Source organism: Cydia splendana, chromosome 18 (assembly GCF_910591565.1).
Source record: "Cydia splendana chromosome 18, ilCydSple1.2, whole genome shotgun sequence".
In the NCBI taxonomy this organism is placed as follows: Eukaryota; Metazoa; Arthropoda; class Insecta; order Lepidoptera; family Tortricidae; genus Cydia; species Cydia splendana.
This window is the reverse complement of record NC_085977.1, coordinates 15,502,753-15,521,692: the sequence shown is the minus strand read 5'-3', so window position 1 is coordinate 15,521,692 and position 18,940 is coordinate 15,502,753. Positions and strand designations below refer to the sequence as shown.

At 38.8% G+C, this 18,940-nt stretch overlaps 2 protein-coding genes across 3 annotated transcripts in view; one reads left to right on the top strand and one right to left on the bottom strand.

Annotated features, from left to right (window-relative positions):
- LOC134799089 (neural cell adhesion molecule 2-like) overlaps nucleotides 1-18,940 on the top strand; it is a 460,169-nt gene that overhangs the window by 332,956 nt on the left and 108,273 nt on the right. For both annotated transcript variants that reach the window (XM_063771474.1, XM_063771475.1), the window contains exon 3: nucleotides 16,920-17,000. In XM_063771474.1, coding sequence (XP_063627544.1) covers nucleotides 16,920-17,000 — 81 coding nt within the window. The remainder of the gene's footprint in view (nucleotides 1-16,919; nucleotides 17,001-18,940) is intronic.
- LOC134799662 (uncharacterized) lies at nucleotides 6,922-13,564 on the bottom strand. Its single transcript, XM_063772103.1, has 8 exons — nucleotides 13,543-13,564; nucleotides 12,514-12,654; nucleotides 10,509-10,532; nucleotides 9,946-10,151; nucleotides 9,288-9,402; nucleotides 8,761-8,925; nucleotides 7,600-7,778; nucleotides 6,922-7,080 (listed from the first exon to the last, which is right to left on the bottom strand). The coding sequence occupies exons 1-8, from the start codon at nucleotides 13,562-13,564 to the stop codon at nucleotides 6,964-6,966; spliced, it is 969 nt and encodes a 322-aa protein (XP_063628173.1). The 3' UTR covers nucleotides 6,922-6,963.

Here is an 18,940-nt window from a genome sequence, read left to right as displayed (position 1 = left end):
ACTTTTGACACTGACAGATCGGTATCATATCGGACACAGATCAAATAACTAAAACTCGAATTGGCCCGGAAGCCATCCTTCGAACAATAATATGAAAACAAATGGATCCAACAATAACACACTAATTACCAGAAAGGGTCTCGTTATTCAGGCCCCGATACCAATAATAAGTATAATAACCCCTCGACCGCCCAAATTATACCGAATTACCTCGAGTTGTATGAAATTATACATAATTTACATTACGGATATGTTCCGCCATGTTAGATTTTCAATGATAATTAGATGTTGCTCCGTTGCGGTGATTATATTCATACAAAAGTGTAGGTAAATGAGCAAAAAGAGGGTCAAAAGTTATGCGAAAGGTTTGAATATATTTACAAACGAACATCGGTTTTGTAGACAGTGAGAATACCGTACTATAAAACCACTTAAGTACATTGAAATAAATGTTTGCAAAACAGTAACAAAATACTTTATGTAAGTATATATACAAAAATTAAACTATGCGAACTAAGTATGTGTTATACCGGCCAACATCAGTCGGTCTAGCATGAGTTGCGTTCTAGCGCGCGACTCCATACATCTAGCGCGACTTCAACTATGGACTCGCGCGCGAGAACGCAACTCAACGCTGATTTAGACGGCGCGCGAACTCGCGATTATAGTTACATTGCGGACTGTTGGTTACGTCCAATTCAACCGACCGATCAAAACCCGCAATGGTATGAAACTCGCATGCGAGTTCTCGCATCGTCTAAATCAGCCTTTATGCTAGATCGCCAGGTCGGCAGCAGGCGGCAGCAAAATCGCTTTCAAGATATTGATCTAAATTTACTCATAAATCACCGTGAGCAATGTTTAAGGTCGTGTCAAAACCGTTACTAAATAATTGATGAATCAAAATCGGCCTCCAGGTCCCGTTGCTTTTCACTCTCCTCGAATTACTAACAACTGCATTTATACTAAAAATACAGAAGGAAGGTGTGTCATTTTTATAACAATTTTAGACCAAACGAGCTCAAAGGAAATTCTATATTTTTGCGCAGTCTCCGAATCAAATTTCTAAAGGAAGTACGGTGTGCAGGTAGGGCAAACTATTTGTTATTTGTTACACGATCGTTTTAGATTACTAGCCTAACGGGGGCGTCCTAGATAAAGGGGTTAAGGTGCATTAGGGTAATTCAAAAAATGGATGGGTTCAGCGGTTAATGCGTGAAGGTGTAACATACATACAGAGAGAGTTACTTTTGTATCTATAATAAAAAGTAGGGATATTAATAGAGATTTTGACAAACTAATCTCGATTATTCTCGACCTAAGTAAACAATTTTAATAAGCATACTCTTCTGTGCCTACTCACTAACACCTAGCATATTACCCCTCTTTCTTTTTTACCCAAAATTTTCTAAGTATACTTATCTTCATTTCGTTAAAAATAAAAGCTGTCATTCAACATCTTTCACGACTTTATCGCGACATGAAACGTAGCTGTAAGACTGAAAGTATAAAAACATAATGTCCTTCAAAGGCCAGAGGGAGAAAGACAAATAAAACGGTGTTAATGTCCGTCAACACATTTCACTGAGGATTTGTAAACTTTAATGCTACATGATAACGGCCCGATTCGAACTCTAAGATACGTGAAACATTACGTCTAGATACGATATGGATTAGATATCTAATGTAATAATAAATTGACTTTATTGGCCTTAAATAATGTAAATTTTTTTGTAGTTACCGGAGTAGCCGCATAGTCAGAAAAAATATTTTGTGTTATTCGAGCTGTACCTTCACATTATTAACCATAACTATAAAATAAATAAATAAATACTAGGGGGACATCTTACACAGATCAATCTAGCCTCAAACTAAGCAAAGCTTGTACTATGGGTGCTAGGCGACGATATACATACTTAAAACCCTTCGAGTGGCATTGTCCTCCTCGAGGTCTCTACGGTAAGTGGCGGTGGCCGCGAGACGGACAGACATAACAAGCCGGTTGAGTGGCGCAGCCATTTTGGAAAAATATACGTCAAGTGGTGGGGCCTCAACGGGTGATCATCGCGAATTTGGCGCGTGTTAGAAATATGACCGTTTTCCAAAAAAAATCTATGAATGATATATACAAACTATATATCACTGAATTCAGCATAAAATGGGTTATTTGATTGTATACCAATGAATTCTATTCTATTTATGTGAATTATGCTAGACTTGTTCTAATCTCATATTACCAATTTTTTTCTACTTTCATGTAAAAATACGTATAGTTACGAAATAAAACAATTGATTGTAGAAAAAGCAGTCTTTATGACAAAACAATACATTTAACACGATTCACACAGTTTATTTCACTTTTTATCAGTGCGTATTCCGTTTGAATGTTCGCGGCTCGACGACGGTCGGCGCGTAATGGGCGAGGTGGAGCAGGAACATCACGCCATTTCTAGCTAACTTTGTTTTACGCGAGAATTCGACCGTTAGGGAATACCATCCTTGTTTATTGACGAATGCATCTTGCAAGAGTGAGCAAGCAAGGCATAGTTCTAACGGTTTTATTTTAGGCGCGAAATGCAGCGTCGCACAGAGGCCGCGAGACGGTCTCTGCCAATTACGGGCTTGTTATGACCGAACTTTCTCGCGGCCTCTGCCACGCCGAGGCATATTTAAAAAAATGGCCGCGCCATTTGTCCTACCGTTCAACCGGAGGTGCTGCCACCCGAAGGGTTATATAGATAAATACATAGAAACACCCATGACTCAGGAACAAATATTTGTGTTCATCACACAAATAAATGCCCTTACTGGGATTCGAACCCAGGACGATCGGCTTCGCAGGCAGGGTCACTACCCACTAGGCCAGACCGGTCGTCAAATTATGCTAAAGTGTTAGGCAAATAGTTATTTAATCTACCCGTAAATCAACATAGACAAAAAAAAACACTTCTTAAAATGATACACAACTATCAAGTTTGTAAAAATATAGACATAGACGTAAGCCATTCAAAGTTTTCTTAATAATATTTTACATACATTCATATCTCAGCTTACTTATTATGAAACCCCTTCATAAAACCTAAGTACTCGCGTGCAGCCGCTATACTAAAAGCAAAACATCTCCGGTTTTATTACAAGATGAAGTGGTTCTTCATATCCGAGGCTCCGCGACCGGCTAAAGAAAAAATAACAAAAATATTTTCTTTCCATTTAAAGGCCTCTTAGGTGACGTCTTCTCCCGACCAGCCTTTTAAAAGGACGTATTTTTATAACTAATACAAGTAAGTTAAGCCCTTTCGATATAAAGAGGTATGTCGAAGTGATATCTTTAAAATAAGCTAGATGAAGGGCAGGTAATTGAAGAATAACTTCATGGTTGGAAATTGATAAAGAGCTATTTATGATACGGACGCAAATTCAAGCTTACATTGTGACGTTAAAATGATATATAATGATGGGTGTTCTACCATTTCGCCAAAGTTTTACTGTCCGAATTTCACTTGTAGATGATTTTATTTGGCGACCAACACTAGAATAATTAGTTGCGAAATGACATTCGGCAAAATAATTTTCAGCAATGATTTAGAGGACCCTAATGATGTCAGTAACGCGTGCTCTTCGCTCGTCCGTTTGGCGACTAAAGGGGCCCACTGATTAACAGTCCGCCGGACGGTATCGGCCTGTCAGTTAGAACAAAATTTTGACAGTTCCGAACAACTGACAGGCCGATACCGTCCGGCGGACTGTTAATCACTGGGCCCCTTGACATTTAGATGTCACAATGTAAGTTTGAAGTGCCGTCATGTTCTTTGAAAGTTCTAGATATTCATTAAGGCAATTAATATTGACAGAGCGAAGCTCAACGGTTTATAATTAAATAAGGGAAGTAGATAGGAAATACTGAATCGATTTCATTAAAAGCGTGTCGCGCTCAAAGGTTACGTACTTATATAGGTGAATGACCTTATTAGTGTTACTCGTTGGTTTCGTTGCCATGGTTACTTTCATGTATTACTCGAGTCAAACCAACGCTCGACATGTTTCGATCCGATTTTCGGGGATCTTCTTCATTGGAGCAACAGCACGCCTTTACTGGTCCAGCACGTTTCGAGTGTCACGGGAGTTTTATAATTAATATGATTACTTTCCCTTGGGCAACTAATATTATTAATTTATTTTATTTAGTCATTTTAATTCTTAGTTTAGTTTTTTTACAATACGCATATAAAAATAAAATATAATAACACATAAAAAACAATAAAAAATACATACCTATGCCTAAACACATTATAAAAAACCTAACCTAGGGTGCCGCCGGCAGCGGGGCAAGGCCCGAGCTACCGGTGGTCAGGGCCACAGAGAGAGGAACCGGCGGACTACCCGCGCCGTGTGATCACCGCCTTCTGCATCTGACCCTTTATCCAATTAAATGATTATTATTAAATTTACCAAATATTTTTTTGGTAGTATAAACCCCTTTCCTATAATGAGCCACATACTAAGCATGTTAGAACGTCATACAACATGTCTTCTAACAAATATCACTATTGTACCTTGGACAATGGGACGTGCAAGCTACTTTCGTCTACTTAGCTGGCATATTTTTGTCATTAATTCTGTGCTTCTCTACCATACAAGTAATTATTCTACTCTAAGGGCTGATTTAGACGGCGCGCGAACTCGAATGCGATTTTAGTTACATTGCGGACTGTTGGTTACGTCCAATTCAACCGACCGACCAAAACCCGCAATGTAATGAAACTCGCATGAGAGTTCTCGCATCGTCTAAATGAGCCCTAAGAATTTCGGTTTGCAAGTAATTAAATTACTGAATATAGCGAAGGTAGGAGCGGTTGCCTAGGTTACCAGCCCACGAGTTGAAACAAGTTGGTTGTGAATTCATTATAAAATTTTATGATTACATCCTACGCGAAATGGGCGCCATTTGTCAAGTTACGGAAACTTCCCCGTGCTATAATTACATCTGGGCGCTAGATGGCGCGGGTGCACGGAGCGGGCGCACGCACGCGGGTGCCATTGGTAGTTATATCCATCGCATGCGTCTGCGCCAGCGTTGCTCATGCAGATGTAGTGCAATTCTTTTCCATCGTATTTTCACGGAAACGTACGAACGTGTCTTGCTATTTCAGTCAGTCTCGGTACAAAAAGTACTGAGGTTGACTGAAGTGGCATGACAAATACGAACGTTTCCGAGAAAATACGATGGAAAACAATTACATATATGCACTACTTCTGTACTATTTTTCGTAGACCCGTGCAAGTGGGTCATGATCATGACATGAGTGTTCGATAGTACCTAGGTACCCATAAACCAAAATACTTTCAATTTTGAAATTTACACAAGCGATAAAATTAAATAACATGTACACTACAAAGAGCAAACGATAACGAACAGTCCAAGTTCTGGAATGACCCCTTTTAATTTTCTCAATCGTTAGCAGGGAAAAAGGAAAGTTCGAACATCGCAATAAATACAAATAATTGTTGGAAAGAAAAAGTCCGTTCCTTCGTTCCCTTACTTACCTTTATTAGACGTCCAGTTCTTGTTTGGATAGCTGTACGGTTACCATCAGTTTGTCACTGACATAAACGCCGTCGACAACGTAATTTACTTTCTATGCATCTCGCTCGCGCTCGCATATTAGTGCAAACGGGACGTATAGAAAGTAAATTACGTTCTCGACGGCGTTTATGTCAGTGACAAACTGATGGTAACCGTACTGATTCTTCTTTTTGTGACGTTTAATTTAAGGTATAGTTTCATTTTAGTGCCGTAGTGAGCAATTGCTCACATTTCTCATTGATGAAAAAGAATGTATGTAATATTGTTTTAAGATTTACTAGTCCAGTTTTTATCTTTAGTCTTTTTCTCACAACAATATTATTTGCACAACATAGTCTGACCAGCCAAAAAGGGTAACTTGTGTTTTTTTTTAATTCATATTGTCATGGTTTCATAGAAAATCAAAGTCGTTAAGGGCCACTTGCACCATTGACTAACCCGGGGTTAACCGGTTAAACCTTGAGTTACCACGATTACCAGTACAATTTGACACTGGGTTAACGGGTTAACCGGTTAACCCCGGGTTACAAGTGGCGCTAATAATATTAAGATCATGACCTGTGTGTGGGTAACGGGGTACCTGTAGGTATACATTTTTAGGTATACCCGGCAGCTAGTAGAGTTAGACCAAGAAAATCTACAACGATTTTGATAGTAAGTATACGCAGTGCAAGTGTTATTTATGCGTCATAATTTCACAGAAGTTTGACGTTTAAAATAACACTTGCACTGCGTATACTTACTATCAAAATCGTGGCAGACTTATCTTGGTTTAACTCTATGGCCCAAAGATGTTTTTATCATCCATTTTCAAATTACAGTCATTATGCTATTAAAAACACTTGCCGCTTTGAACGAACGTCAAACAGGCCACAAAATATACAAACTCCTTTGCGAAGTATTGCAATAAAAAGTTAATTGCTAAAACAAATGTTAGCCGCTGAGATGCTTCAGATTACAATTAAAAAACACTTAAATTTAGAGAATAATTTGGAAAGAAGATAATAGCGAGTAATTAACTAAAATGTACCGAAGTAAATTGTGAATTTTCGATGTTTCAGGTAAAACAATTGCAGTAGCTGTACCTATAGGTACTTGCTAATGTAGAACCAATTTTTAAATAAACGATCTAACTATCCACTAATTCAAATGTTATTATTGGGCTGTGTGTTTTGCTTTTATCGTTAATTTCATTAGATGTACATACTCGTCATACTTTGAAGGTGCGTTAGATGACATTGCAACTACACGACCGAGCGAATCGACCCGAAGCTGCGACGAATGTATTGAATACTTGGGTATCAAAGCATGGAGAAAAATACACATTTGTTTAAAGTGACATTTTATTTCACCTTTTATTGACTCTGGTCAGGCGTAGTTTACTGGAATATGCAGGATATCAGCCATGGCTGGTCGATGTAGTAAATGTGCATAGTGACAACTCCAGGACTCGAAGCTAGCTCGTAAAGGCAGTCTGGGCCAGAAGTGACGATCGCCTAGAAGAAAATGTATAGTAGGTTTTTTTTTTTTTTTTTAATGAAACAAGGTTGAATATGAGATAAGTTTTCCTGTGGGGCCTGTGGAACCTCATTTTATAGTATTCATAGTATGTAGTACAGTGAGCTGCGAAATTGCATGGAGTAATTATCAATGAATTCATTGATAAATTCGCCATGCACTTTTACGGCTGATGGTACATGTTTAGTAGCTTTCGTACGCGAAGAAGTCGTTTAACACTTATAACATCGTTTGAGGTTGTATTTTCAAAGCCTTTCTTAGTGAAGCTGTACAATTAAAATAATAAGTTTTATATTTTGTGGCTTCGCCTATCTCCAATGGCTTAGTATGTCTGAATATAAATAATGTTACTGTTTTACATATTTCGATTACCACTAATGCGTTATTTTGATGAGGTATTTTAGGTCACAATTCGAGACCTAGGTTATCCGTCTCCACTGAACACATTGTCAAACCTCAAAGGTGAACTCAGTTATTTATGCTGTCAATCAAGTTACCTTCACAGCAGACTCATCAGGGCTTTCAAACCAGTTCCTAGCACCGCTGTCCAGGTTCAGCTCGCCGAACACCATTAGGCCGGTGGCGACTAGTTCGCCGGATTCCACGATGGGGAACCACGGGAAAATGGGCTCGTCGCAGCTCAAGCTGGAGTCCATCTTGTAGTAGTAATGGCGGCCTGTGGGAAGAAAGCCATTGAATTTAATGACGTATGTGTAATATTTGTATGAACATGATTTACAATGTTGCCATCTTACTTTACCCTGTCTTACCCTAAAATACGTTCTATGTGTGTGTTTTTTTTTTGTTTCTTTGGGTAAAACATAATGAAACGACTTTAGGTACGTGACATAACAGTCGCCAATGATCGATGCTACGTAATTTCTACATATAAATATTCTGTTCATCTGTTTTGTTGCCTGTATAGTTTGAATAATCTCAGGTGAATTTTTCGAGTTCGGGTGCTAATCCGTTAAACAAAAAAACTTTGTTTCTTTTAAGAGCGGTCTACAGCCACGTGCCAAAGCAACCATGTCGTTTAAAAAGCAACTATCGTGATAGTATTAAGGTTCAAATTCATAATTATGACAGCTTGTTCAGAGAACAATTAGGGTGGTCTTGTTTTTAGAGATAGCAAAAACGTGTTATCTCCGAATGAGCTGATTCAAGAATTTGAACCATATAATTAGAATGGTAAATTTGCTTTTTAAATGGGTTTGTTCCCGTTACTTACGTCGGGGCTATTAGCAGTAAGCATTGTAACCACTGCATAAAGGAAACAATATCTGTTGTTTAACAGATTAGGGTCCGAGCCCGAAAAATTCACCTGAGATTATTCAAACTATACGTATTTGTACATGTTTGTGGCTGCTTTTATCTTATCTATCACTCCAACAAAGAAAGAGTATGAGTTCCGTGACACAAAAACGTGTTGAGTGAAAGTGGGGAAAGCACTTACAAGGCGAAGGTTTTGACGAATTTCCTCCTATCTGGAGAAATAACAAAAGGTAATGCCAAGAGAACCATTAAGTCGGCCAAATATAATTATGCCAGGATCGCAAATAGTAAAAATGCATAATAATATCTACCTGCCCTTTTGAGAAACAGGCTTGATTGATATCGATATATCAGTAGGATCTTTGTACCTGCTCTGTACTTACCCATCCACGGAATGCAGGCCTGTATGGTGAAGACGCCCTCACTGACAATCTCGCTGGTAGAGTTGGAGATCTGTACCACCTCCTTATTAGTTCCCACAACCCACACGCCGCCATTCTCAGTGATCTTGTTCTCGTTGGCACGCGTAGCGCGGCTGCTGAGGATTTCTGAAAAGTAAAGGGCACAATGTTGTATTTATAAGTAATTGACTAACGGCCTTTCCACACGAATGAAATGAATCCCGTGTAAGAAATTTTAGATATAGTTTCATGTACAAGGCTTTCAAACGTGAAGTGAAAAATGAACTAGAATAACTATAAAAATCCCCTCGTATATTCTGCAGCGAGCGACTTATCTGTAGATACAGTGCGCATGTTGACAACTTCAAATATTGTAATGCCGCCCAAAAGGTTTTTCACTCAATCAAAACGTTTATCGACCAATCACAACTTTTTAACAGCTAGTAATTGTGTATTGGGTAATATTTCGAAGGTGCGGGGTATATTGGAAAAAATAATTATTAAGATACCTTCAGTAGTGAAATACTGCTGCAAAGTGTAGTATTCAACATCATCCACTGTCCAGTCCGTGAAGCCCACCGCATCCATGTCCTCGTAGTAGGGGGTGAATTTGTCTTTTGGCAGCTATAGAAGAAAACTATTTACACGAAAGTAAAGTTTTATCAAAAACTTTATACTGAGCAACTTATACTATGGCACCAACCCCGAAAACGCGCAAAAAAAAATACCTTCCCATAGAAAAGGGACCAGCCAAAATGTATGAAACAGCCAAATGTTTTTTCGCGATTTCGTGGTTGGTCCCGTAATAAAGGTTACTCAGTATATTCCCAAAACCTCCCTGGCAACGGGAATGCAATTATTTTTTAGCCATCCTGTAGATGACAGGTAGACCGTTGGACTGGTCTTGAAACAACCTTTAATGTGACGTTCGGATGTCAACTGTAGCTGCGTTACTGTTGCAGCTTCGTTATTGCCGCCGCTGTGACTGTTAATTTGCTTGATCAAATGAGTGACGGAATGAACGTCATAATCGTGGCAGTAATGCGGCGGCGAATGTCACTCAGTTTATCAAGGAAATTGACAGATACAGCGGCGGAAACTACGACGCTGCAACAGTAATGCAGTTGACATCCGAATGTCACCTTTAGAGACATATCGTAAACTTACAGCAACTTGCATGCCAGCTACATCGCCATTGGAATCGTAGAAGCAGCACACGATGTTGTCAGAGTAGCAATACATAGAGACAGAGATGACTGGCAGACCGTCGGGCTGGGTTTGGGACACCCATCCCTCTGAGACGGCGTCCGTGAGTGTGCGCGGGATGTCGAAGAAGAAGGTGCCGCCGAAGTTAATGCCGAAATCGAATCTTACTGCAAAGTTAGATGATAATAATTATTGATTATTATTACCTACATTACTATTTATTGAATACTTAACCACATTGTTAAAATAATTGACTAATTATGAATTAAATAATTATTTTAACATACAAAATATACAAAAGTATAGTAAAATATATATCAAACAACCTAGAAATTCGTGTGACGTAGTTAATGGATGACCCCTAAGTGGACGTACTTTAGTGAAACCGAGAAAGAGATAAGCTGACTGGACCAAGTTGGCGGTCTGGTATGCCCGTCTGTTAGCACTATTAGTATGAGCGTCAACTTCATAATCAAATATCGTGTCGTATCGGACTATAAACAGAATAGTAAAAAAAAACTTACTTCTAAATCCGCCTTTCCATATGCCTGTAACGCAATAAAAATAATAGATTACCAAAATTAAGGGTATAGGCTGCATTATGTATATTATTAATTGTGAACTTGGACATATTTATTTATTACACAAATCAAAATTACTTACTAGAGCTGCCCACAGCTATAACAGCGAATAAAATCAAAAGTTGCTTCATTTTGACACTACACCTAATTAAAGTTATCGCGTATTATTTTCCAACCTTATATATAAAAACTCACTATCTTGCTAATTCCTGCTTCCTCTTCTTCGATTAAATCAATATACAGTCGACGTCAAAAATATGTTTACACTTTTGCACTTTACTCCTTTGTAATAAGGCGAAAAACGTAAACATATATTTGACGTCGAATGTACAGCAACACTTTCGACTGGTTACTGTATACTTTAAGTATTTCCAATAAGGATTACGAATCAGTGTTGAGATTGTTATCTGATTTTATTGATAATGATTACTAGCCTATTGTCTGCATATGGAAACAGAATTTGATAAGCCGCGTTTGATAAAACTATTTACATTTACTTTGAACCGGTTTTTAGAATAAACACTCGAGGATATCCAGTCCAGAGATGACAGTCACACCTAGACATTTATTTATTACTTATTTATTTATTGCACTCAAAAATATTACTCACAAAAATCAATTCTTAGGTTACTCTCACTAAGTACATAAGTAGGTACCGCAAAAAACGTATAATTTGTATGTTATCATGATATTAACGTATAAAGATAATTATGTAATTAATCAAATCAGATACGCCCTAGCAAAGACATATGTAACTTCGTATAAGACGAATAAAGTCTAAGGAAAAAACGTGCCTCGGAATTCAAGTAAAAGTCATTCTCGAATAGATGGCGCACACACCTTTAGCCTATCCTCGGCTAGATGGCGTGACGACACCGTTTCATATTTAACAATTTTAACACATAGATATCAGTGAATGAACATGGATCAAAATGATATAAAAATAATAAAATCATTTATCCATATATATACATTTTTTGATAACTCTATACGTTTTCATTTTGAGTTTTAGTCGTGTGTTGATAGATGGCAGTAAATTTACTGTGACTACAAAATTTACAATGACAGGACCCCTCTATACTATCTATTCTTTTTGCGCCCTAGCAATCAGCACATTACTTACCCATATGTTTTATCACATATTATGTAAACAATATCAACATCGTAAATTACTTTTTTGATGAAGGGCATTTAAGCTCAAGGATATATTGCACGCTCAAAAAATTCCATTACACCCAAGGAGTTAAAAAGCGCACGCGAAATAATTTCCTCAAAAAACCTTTAAAAAGGTATGCACGTTTAATAAAGCCGCTTACATAAAGCGGCGTATTTTACAAGAAGTTTATATACACTTACGTCCTTTTTGCATTGAGGTGTATTAAGACTTTTAATATAAGACTGCCCGAGGCCGGAGTGGCATGAGCCCGTTTTATTACGACCCTTAAAACCTGGGCCATAAGATTAATATTAAAAATGTAATGCAAATCATGGGAACGCATCGCGTTTTTATGACGCCATCGGAGTAAAAGGCTTTTTTGTTTAGAATAGACTAGGAACATGTGGTCGTGACATCAAAGGTTTATGCTATAATACCATGTTATAATATTTTTAGGCTTCATTCTACGAAATAATATTATGCACGCAAGCTTTGTGGAGCGCGGCGTGGTAAAACAATATGGAATATCTAAGCTGGAGCACAGACTAGATAATACTCGTAGCGACAACCTACTTACAGAATTTTCGATGTCTAACAAGACCGATCGTATACCGCGTTCTGTACCTTAATGATTGCCCAAGTAGCCTAGCCAAGATGATAGGTTATAAGTAGGTTATAGGTTTTCGCGGGCTTGGTTTCCGCAACTCGACGTCATATAATTACGCCTATTTTGCGTGGTGGGTTGGCGGCACTATTCTTGCCAACCCAGCTATACCAAGAAGCCTAGCAGACCCTTGACGTTGCCGACGACTTCTGGGAGAGACCCCGGTGAGCAGAGGTGTTGTGCCCGGTATTCTGCCACCCCTGGGCATTCGAGAATGACGTGGGCGGCTGTCTCCTCTGCCTCCATGCACGCTCTGCAGAGGGGGCTATCTGTAACATGTAGGGTTAATAGGTGCTTGTTAAATGAGGCGTGGCCAGTTATGGCCCCAGCTATAAGCCGGAGCTGTGGTCTCTTCAGCTGTCGCAGCCTCCGCGACAGATTGGGGTTGAGTGTCGGGAGGGCTTCCTTCGCCTGCCTGCAAGTGCCTAGGTTAGATCATATTGTTGGGTTTTACCTTGTTGATGTTGTGTCGCAGCATGTTCCGGAGCCAGGCATATGGCAGAGGTAGGATTAGCTCAGGTCCTGCCACCTTCATTTCCGAGCCTCCTCTCGCCAAGATGATACTAGTGGATAGAATTGTCCAATAATTTCAATGGTGTTAGTTAGTGACTTTTGCTTGTCACCCGACGATTTATTCTTTCTGTTTGGCGTTTGTTGATGTACGATTGTTATCTTGGCCAGGCCCTTAGAAACACTTACCATTATATTTAGTTTTTCTTAGCATTAGAAAGAAGGTAAGCGATCTTTACAGTCATGTCTTCAAATTGAAAAACGCTTTAAATAATGTGAAAATTACTTATGAAAGCAGAAGAATATAAATTATCTTATTAGTTGTACATATTTACTTATGACTTATGTCATAAACGTGTTTTTCAATTAAAAGACACATCAAGATTGTTTACCTTATTTCTAACGCTAAAAAAACGGACTATAGTTGGAACTTCCATGTACATTCCATGGACAAAAAGGTAGTGTAAATATATTTTTGGAACATTGGCTTGTAGAGATGTTTGAACTCGACCGTACCAAGTGAGATACCTACTTAAAACAAAACAACGAACCAGCCCACCTGTAATCCCATTGCTCTGGGTCTGCCATAGAAACCCAACCCTCATTTAAAAAAAGTAACACGTTCTACAGACTCCAAACTCACTTACATCCTTTTTCTTTTCTATCCATGTTGAATTATACAAGCCTTCACTTAAACCGGTGAAAAAACCGACGTGAAGCCGACGTGAAATCACGTTTGGTTCGTGTTCCGTAGGACAATCCAATCGGCGTAAAATTCGCGGGCCCCCAGAGACGTCCCCATGGCAACGGGTTGCGTATAAGTCGGGTAGGGTTGCCAGCGATGGAGGTTGAAAAGGGCTGTGGTAATTTGTATTATTTGTTGGTTGACTACAAAGTAGAAGCCACTTTAGATGCATATTATCATTAGGTCCTTACTATTATTATGAGGATGAATTCTAAATTAGCTGCTGTCAACTTAATGCAAGTCTGCAATTTGTAAAAATAGGTGGACGATAGTTCTTTCATCGATCTTGTCGAATTAAATGGTTTTTGGTACGGTCAGGCGTGGCTCACTCCGCGATTTAGTCGCTTTGCTACAGGTAGCTAAAAGTGCATTCGTTCCGACCCAATTTTGGGGAAAGCGATAAGCCGCGCGTGGCGCTGTCGCCACCTAGCGGCCATATCTGTGCTGATCATAACAGAGGCGTTTTGTTAGAGAGTCTTCTGTACCTAGTACTATTATTTATTCTGTGGTACGATCGTGTTTCGCTGTTTTCCTGAAATCCTGAACTTTACAGGGATTCCCACGTCCTAGATACGGACTTTTCAGTGGCGACGATAAAGAAACTTACTCGCGAGTGTAAAATATTGTGGCGTATAACAATAAATCAGTGCTTTTTAATAATGACGACGGCGGTCGGCAAATTCGGGCCGTTCGACTTGCAAAAGAACAGTTGGGATTATTACATAGATCGCTTGGAGCAAGCTTTCATGGACTTTTCACAAATTTTGGGATTAGGGGCAGCGTTCCAAAAGGTCGCAAGTTTAATCTCGCTCGAAGCAATGGATTTTTCCATTGTTCCTTTTTTAATTTGCAACACTCTACGCAACGTATTTCACAAAACAATCGATAGGAAGAAGTGGAGAGCTGCTGCTATAATTAAAATAACTTGAATTCTAGATCAACCCGTAATGAGGGACCGACAGACTTTATAAAGTCTACCAAAAGTAAGAAACTTAGTAGTTAGGTGTAGTGGGTAACCCTTACCACAATCAAAAAAAGTTTGTGTAGGTTACACATGTTTTGAAAATATCGTCCATTAGCAACCATTGTATTTAATTTAAGAAGCCATCGCAAATCAGTTGAAACTGAAAGTGGGCACGCCAGGAATGTTTCAATTGATCCCCTTTCGAAATGCGTATTATGAATTAGTGGCAACCCTGCCCGTTGAAAAGGGGTCACAAAATACAAAGTTATCTCGTAAATTTTCAGACAGGTCGATGTAATTTTGTGGGGCGGTCTCATGGCGGTCTGATAAATTGATTTAAAACTTGTACGGTCCTACTTGCAGTTCTGCAAGGCGAAAGTCAGCTTGTCACTAGGGTAAACGTAACGTAAGTAGGTATATACCATCTTACTCTATACATAATCTAATCTAATAGCTACCTTAACGTTTTTAAATACAAGAATTTAAGCAGAACTCTGTGAGTACTAGGATCAGGCGTGGCTCACTCCGCGATTTCGTTGCTTTGCTACAGGTAGCTAAAAGTACATCCGTTCCACACCAATTTTGGTGGCTAGCCATAAGCCGCGCGTGGCGCTGTCGCCACCTAGCGGCCATATCTGTCCTGATCGTAACAGACGCGTTTTGTTAGAGAGTGAGTATTTTTTTATGTGGAAAATTTGGCTATTTCAGGAAATTCTCGCCGGCATGCCGTAACTATCAGCACTTGTAAGCGCGCGGTTGTTTTATTATGCGATTAACTCAGCGTTAAACTCTATGCAGTATTTTACTTACGAAAAAAATTGAAAAAACAAGTCTGTAACATTTAAACTATATTTTATTTGAAACTAATGTTTTATCAAGCAGTCTGCGAGCGATAATACATTTTATTTAAAATGTATGGTCTGTATGGATGTTAACGAGTTCTCCGCGGTTGACAGTAATAGATGTTTAATATTCAGAGACTATTAAGATCATTCGGGTTAATTGCAACTGCAACACCGGATGACATAGTTTGACCCACTTCCCCACGACTGATTGGAGACGGTATTTATATGCTTGTAGTGTAGAGTCAGAGCTGAGGTTCTGTGTAGGTAGGTGGTGCGTTGCGGGCATTTTTGAAGTGAAAACTTCTTTAGCGGCGCTGAGCACTTTTTGAGGTGGGGAAAAAATGATAAACTCGAGACAGCGTAACGCGTAACGCGCTGACGTCATGTGTGACGGACAATGTTATTCACCAAAGAACTTTAGTCATAACGTATCCTAATCAGGTCAATTATTTAAAACTGGACTTTTATATTAAGCAATAAAGCTCAATGTTCTAATCTTGTACGGGCTGAAATACGAGGATCTCACAGTTAAATAACTACATCTTGATGAAATCGCTAATAAAAGTGAATTCTAGTACTGGTGAATAAAACTCAGAATATCATGACCAAATATATTTAGATGCGAGGTCTGCAAGGTAACTTTACAATTTCTATTCGAATTTTAAACAATTAAGGCTGCATATTTAATCTCACTGGCCAGCAATTTCGGAACTAAAGTTTTTCAATAGAAAGGAGGATGGGTCAATTATACATAGTGCTGCCAGACATTTTGGACTAGTCATTGAGTTTTCACTTCTGTCAGCACTCCCGGAGTGCAACCCGTTGTTTTTTTTTTGCTATAGAGTCTATAGTATGGAGTTGCCGTCGCGCGTACCTATGTCGGCCGCGCCGACGCCGACAGCAACTCACTACCTACCTATAAGGTGCAGGGGCCAATTTCGACCGCGGGAAATTTCAACTGATCGAAACATATTCCATGTTTTACATTATTAACTAGAGTGCCAGATAGCGAAAAATATGTTCTTCGAATATATTTCGATTAGTTGAAATTTCCCTCAGTCGAAATTGCCTCCCTGCACTTTATAGGTAGGTAGTTAGTTGCCTGTCGGTTTCGGTGCGGCCGATATAAGCTCGGTCTCCCGAATATTATTCATTTAATTGTGTAAATATATTTTTTCTGTCTACGTTTGTATGGGGAAGCGGTTGTCGCCTTCCCTCTTAATGTTCTCATTTTTTCTCGAATATCGAACTATTATTTGCGGTTTTCTGTAAATTGGTGATAAACCAGCATTGGTTCTTAGAAAAGTTTGAAATTACTAGATGGTGCTGATATAATATCTTCAGAGGTTTTTGAATTTACAAAAGGAAGTTATAACAAATGTGTGTTTTTGTATATATAAGTAAATACCCAAGTTGTTTTATTTCGCAAAAAAGAATAAATAACTGAATGGTATTTTATATTGTCCACAGATAACCTCGACATCACACGGCAGGGCTCCATCCGCTCTTCCCTTCTGCACAGGGGCACACCTCAACTTAACTTGCAATCAGGTAATATTCTATAATATAATTATGTACATAAAGGTGCCATTCGGATTCAGACTACACTAGCGTTACTGCCGCAGCAATGCTGCCAACTGCATTAAACGTCAAAAGGTCATTTATCGAGACATTTAAGTGCTTATATTAAATTTGTCAAAAAAAATTAAAACGAAAATGTAACTTTGATAATTCACGCGTAACACACGCATAATAACTTTGCAAGTATCGCGGCCTTTTTGCCACTGCGTCGCTACTGAATACCTGTAAACAGTCGCTGTGTGCCTTTAAAGTGGCGACTGACGTGAGCATGCTCGATGCGAATATTCGCAATTGCTCGATGCGAGCATTGGTTCGTTGTGAGCAAATGCTCAAAACACCTGAATATTCGCCTCGATTATACACGGTGTAACATGAGGAAACCGAATAATTGTAACAGCGTATTCCTGATCATATTTAGAGACAAAAATGTACTATAAACTTTTTTGAAATTCGTCTAGTTTCAGAGATAATATTAATTAAAAAAAAAAAACTAGTTTTTATTGTTACATAGTGTAAAAGGCCTTTTTGATGGTGATGTTGCTACTATGGGACGTAGTCTAAATATCCTTATTGATAGATATCAAAAAGTGACAAGTAACACTTTGCAAAAAGTAGGTTTTACGAAAAAAAAATGTAAAAATCAATTTTAAGTGACATGTTTACCAATAACATTTATTTTTTATGTACAAATACATTCAAGAAATTGAAAAAACAAAACACAAAAAAATTTTTTTTTTGGTGAAATTGACCTAAACTCGTATTACATTTTTTCCTTCTTTTGACCTCATAAATGCGTGGTTAAAATTATTCGGTTTCCTCATGTTACACCGTGTATGTTCGCCTATGCTCCATACATTCATCCAGAAGTAGGCAAAATGGCGGACGTAGAGGTGGTGTGTGCTGCGTTCCTTTTAATCCGTTACTGTTATTTAAAGAAGAGAAGAAAGCGTGTATGGATAACAAATTACTTGACTTAAAGAATTTTGACAGTAGTTATGTAAAATGACATTTGAATATTATAGATCGTATGATATTAAATAGATATACATAAATAAGTACAGTATATAATTTTACCATTTCCCGTTCCTGTAGTTTTCTTAATTCGCACAATCGCAAAGACGCAAGCAAGCTTGTTATTTTTCTTTTGCATTCGTCAACGTTTTCGTTGATCTCGTCAGCTATTTCGATCCATGCGTCCTTTTTCTTCAGTTTATTATAGTGCTCTTCGTGAGTAGGATCCCACAGTTGGGGGTGCTGGCGGTATTTCTCTTGACTCCCACTGCATTTTATCGAATGCCAAAATTCACTTCACATAAAATATAATAAGTGACTTCCACGTGCGCTCGCGCTAGCGACTGACGTGTAATGTAACATTCAAAGGGATTCGCCAAAAAACCGACAGCCGGGTGGAGCGCGCTCGAGCGCTCGGCGCTCGCCGTCGAGCTGCTCCGCTCGCTGTACTAACGTGCCGAATATTCGACTTGTAACGCGCTCGCATCGAGCAAATGTTCACGTCAGTCGCCACCTTAAAGGTGTTGTTTAATACAAAACTGTGACCACAAGACATGCCGATTTTGCACGCATATCATATGGGCTTTCCTTTCAGCCATTCACCGTTCATTCCTCAGTTGTAATACTTGTTAATGTTTGCGCTTCGCGCGTAAACACGACGAAATCGGTGTGTTCTGAAATTACAGTTGCTTAGCGACGCTTTCTCTGTGTCTTTCTCGCAGCCACAACAATCTCAGATTTCTATTGGAACTTTCAAACAACGAATCACAATATTATATCAATATAAAACCTTTTGCTCACTGGCTCGCGAGGAGCTTTCAAGCCTACTTTTCTTTGTTTCTCCATATCTCGTCAAACGAATCCCTACCCACTTATTTCACGTACGACTGGGTTCCTTT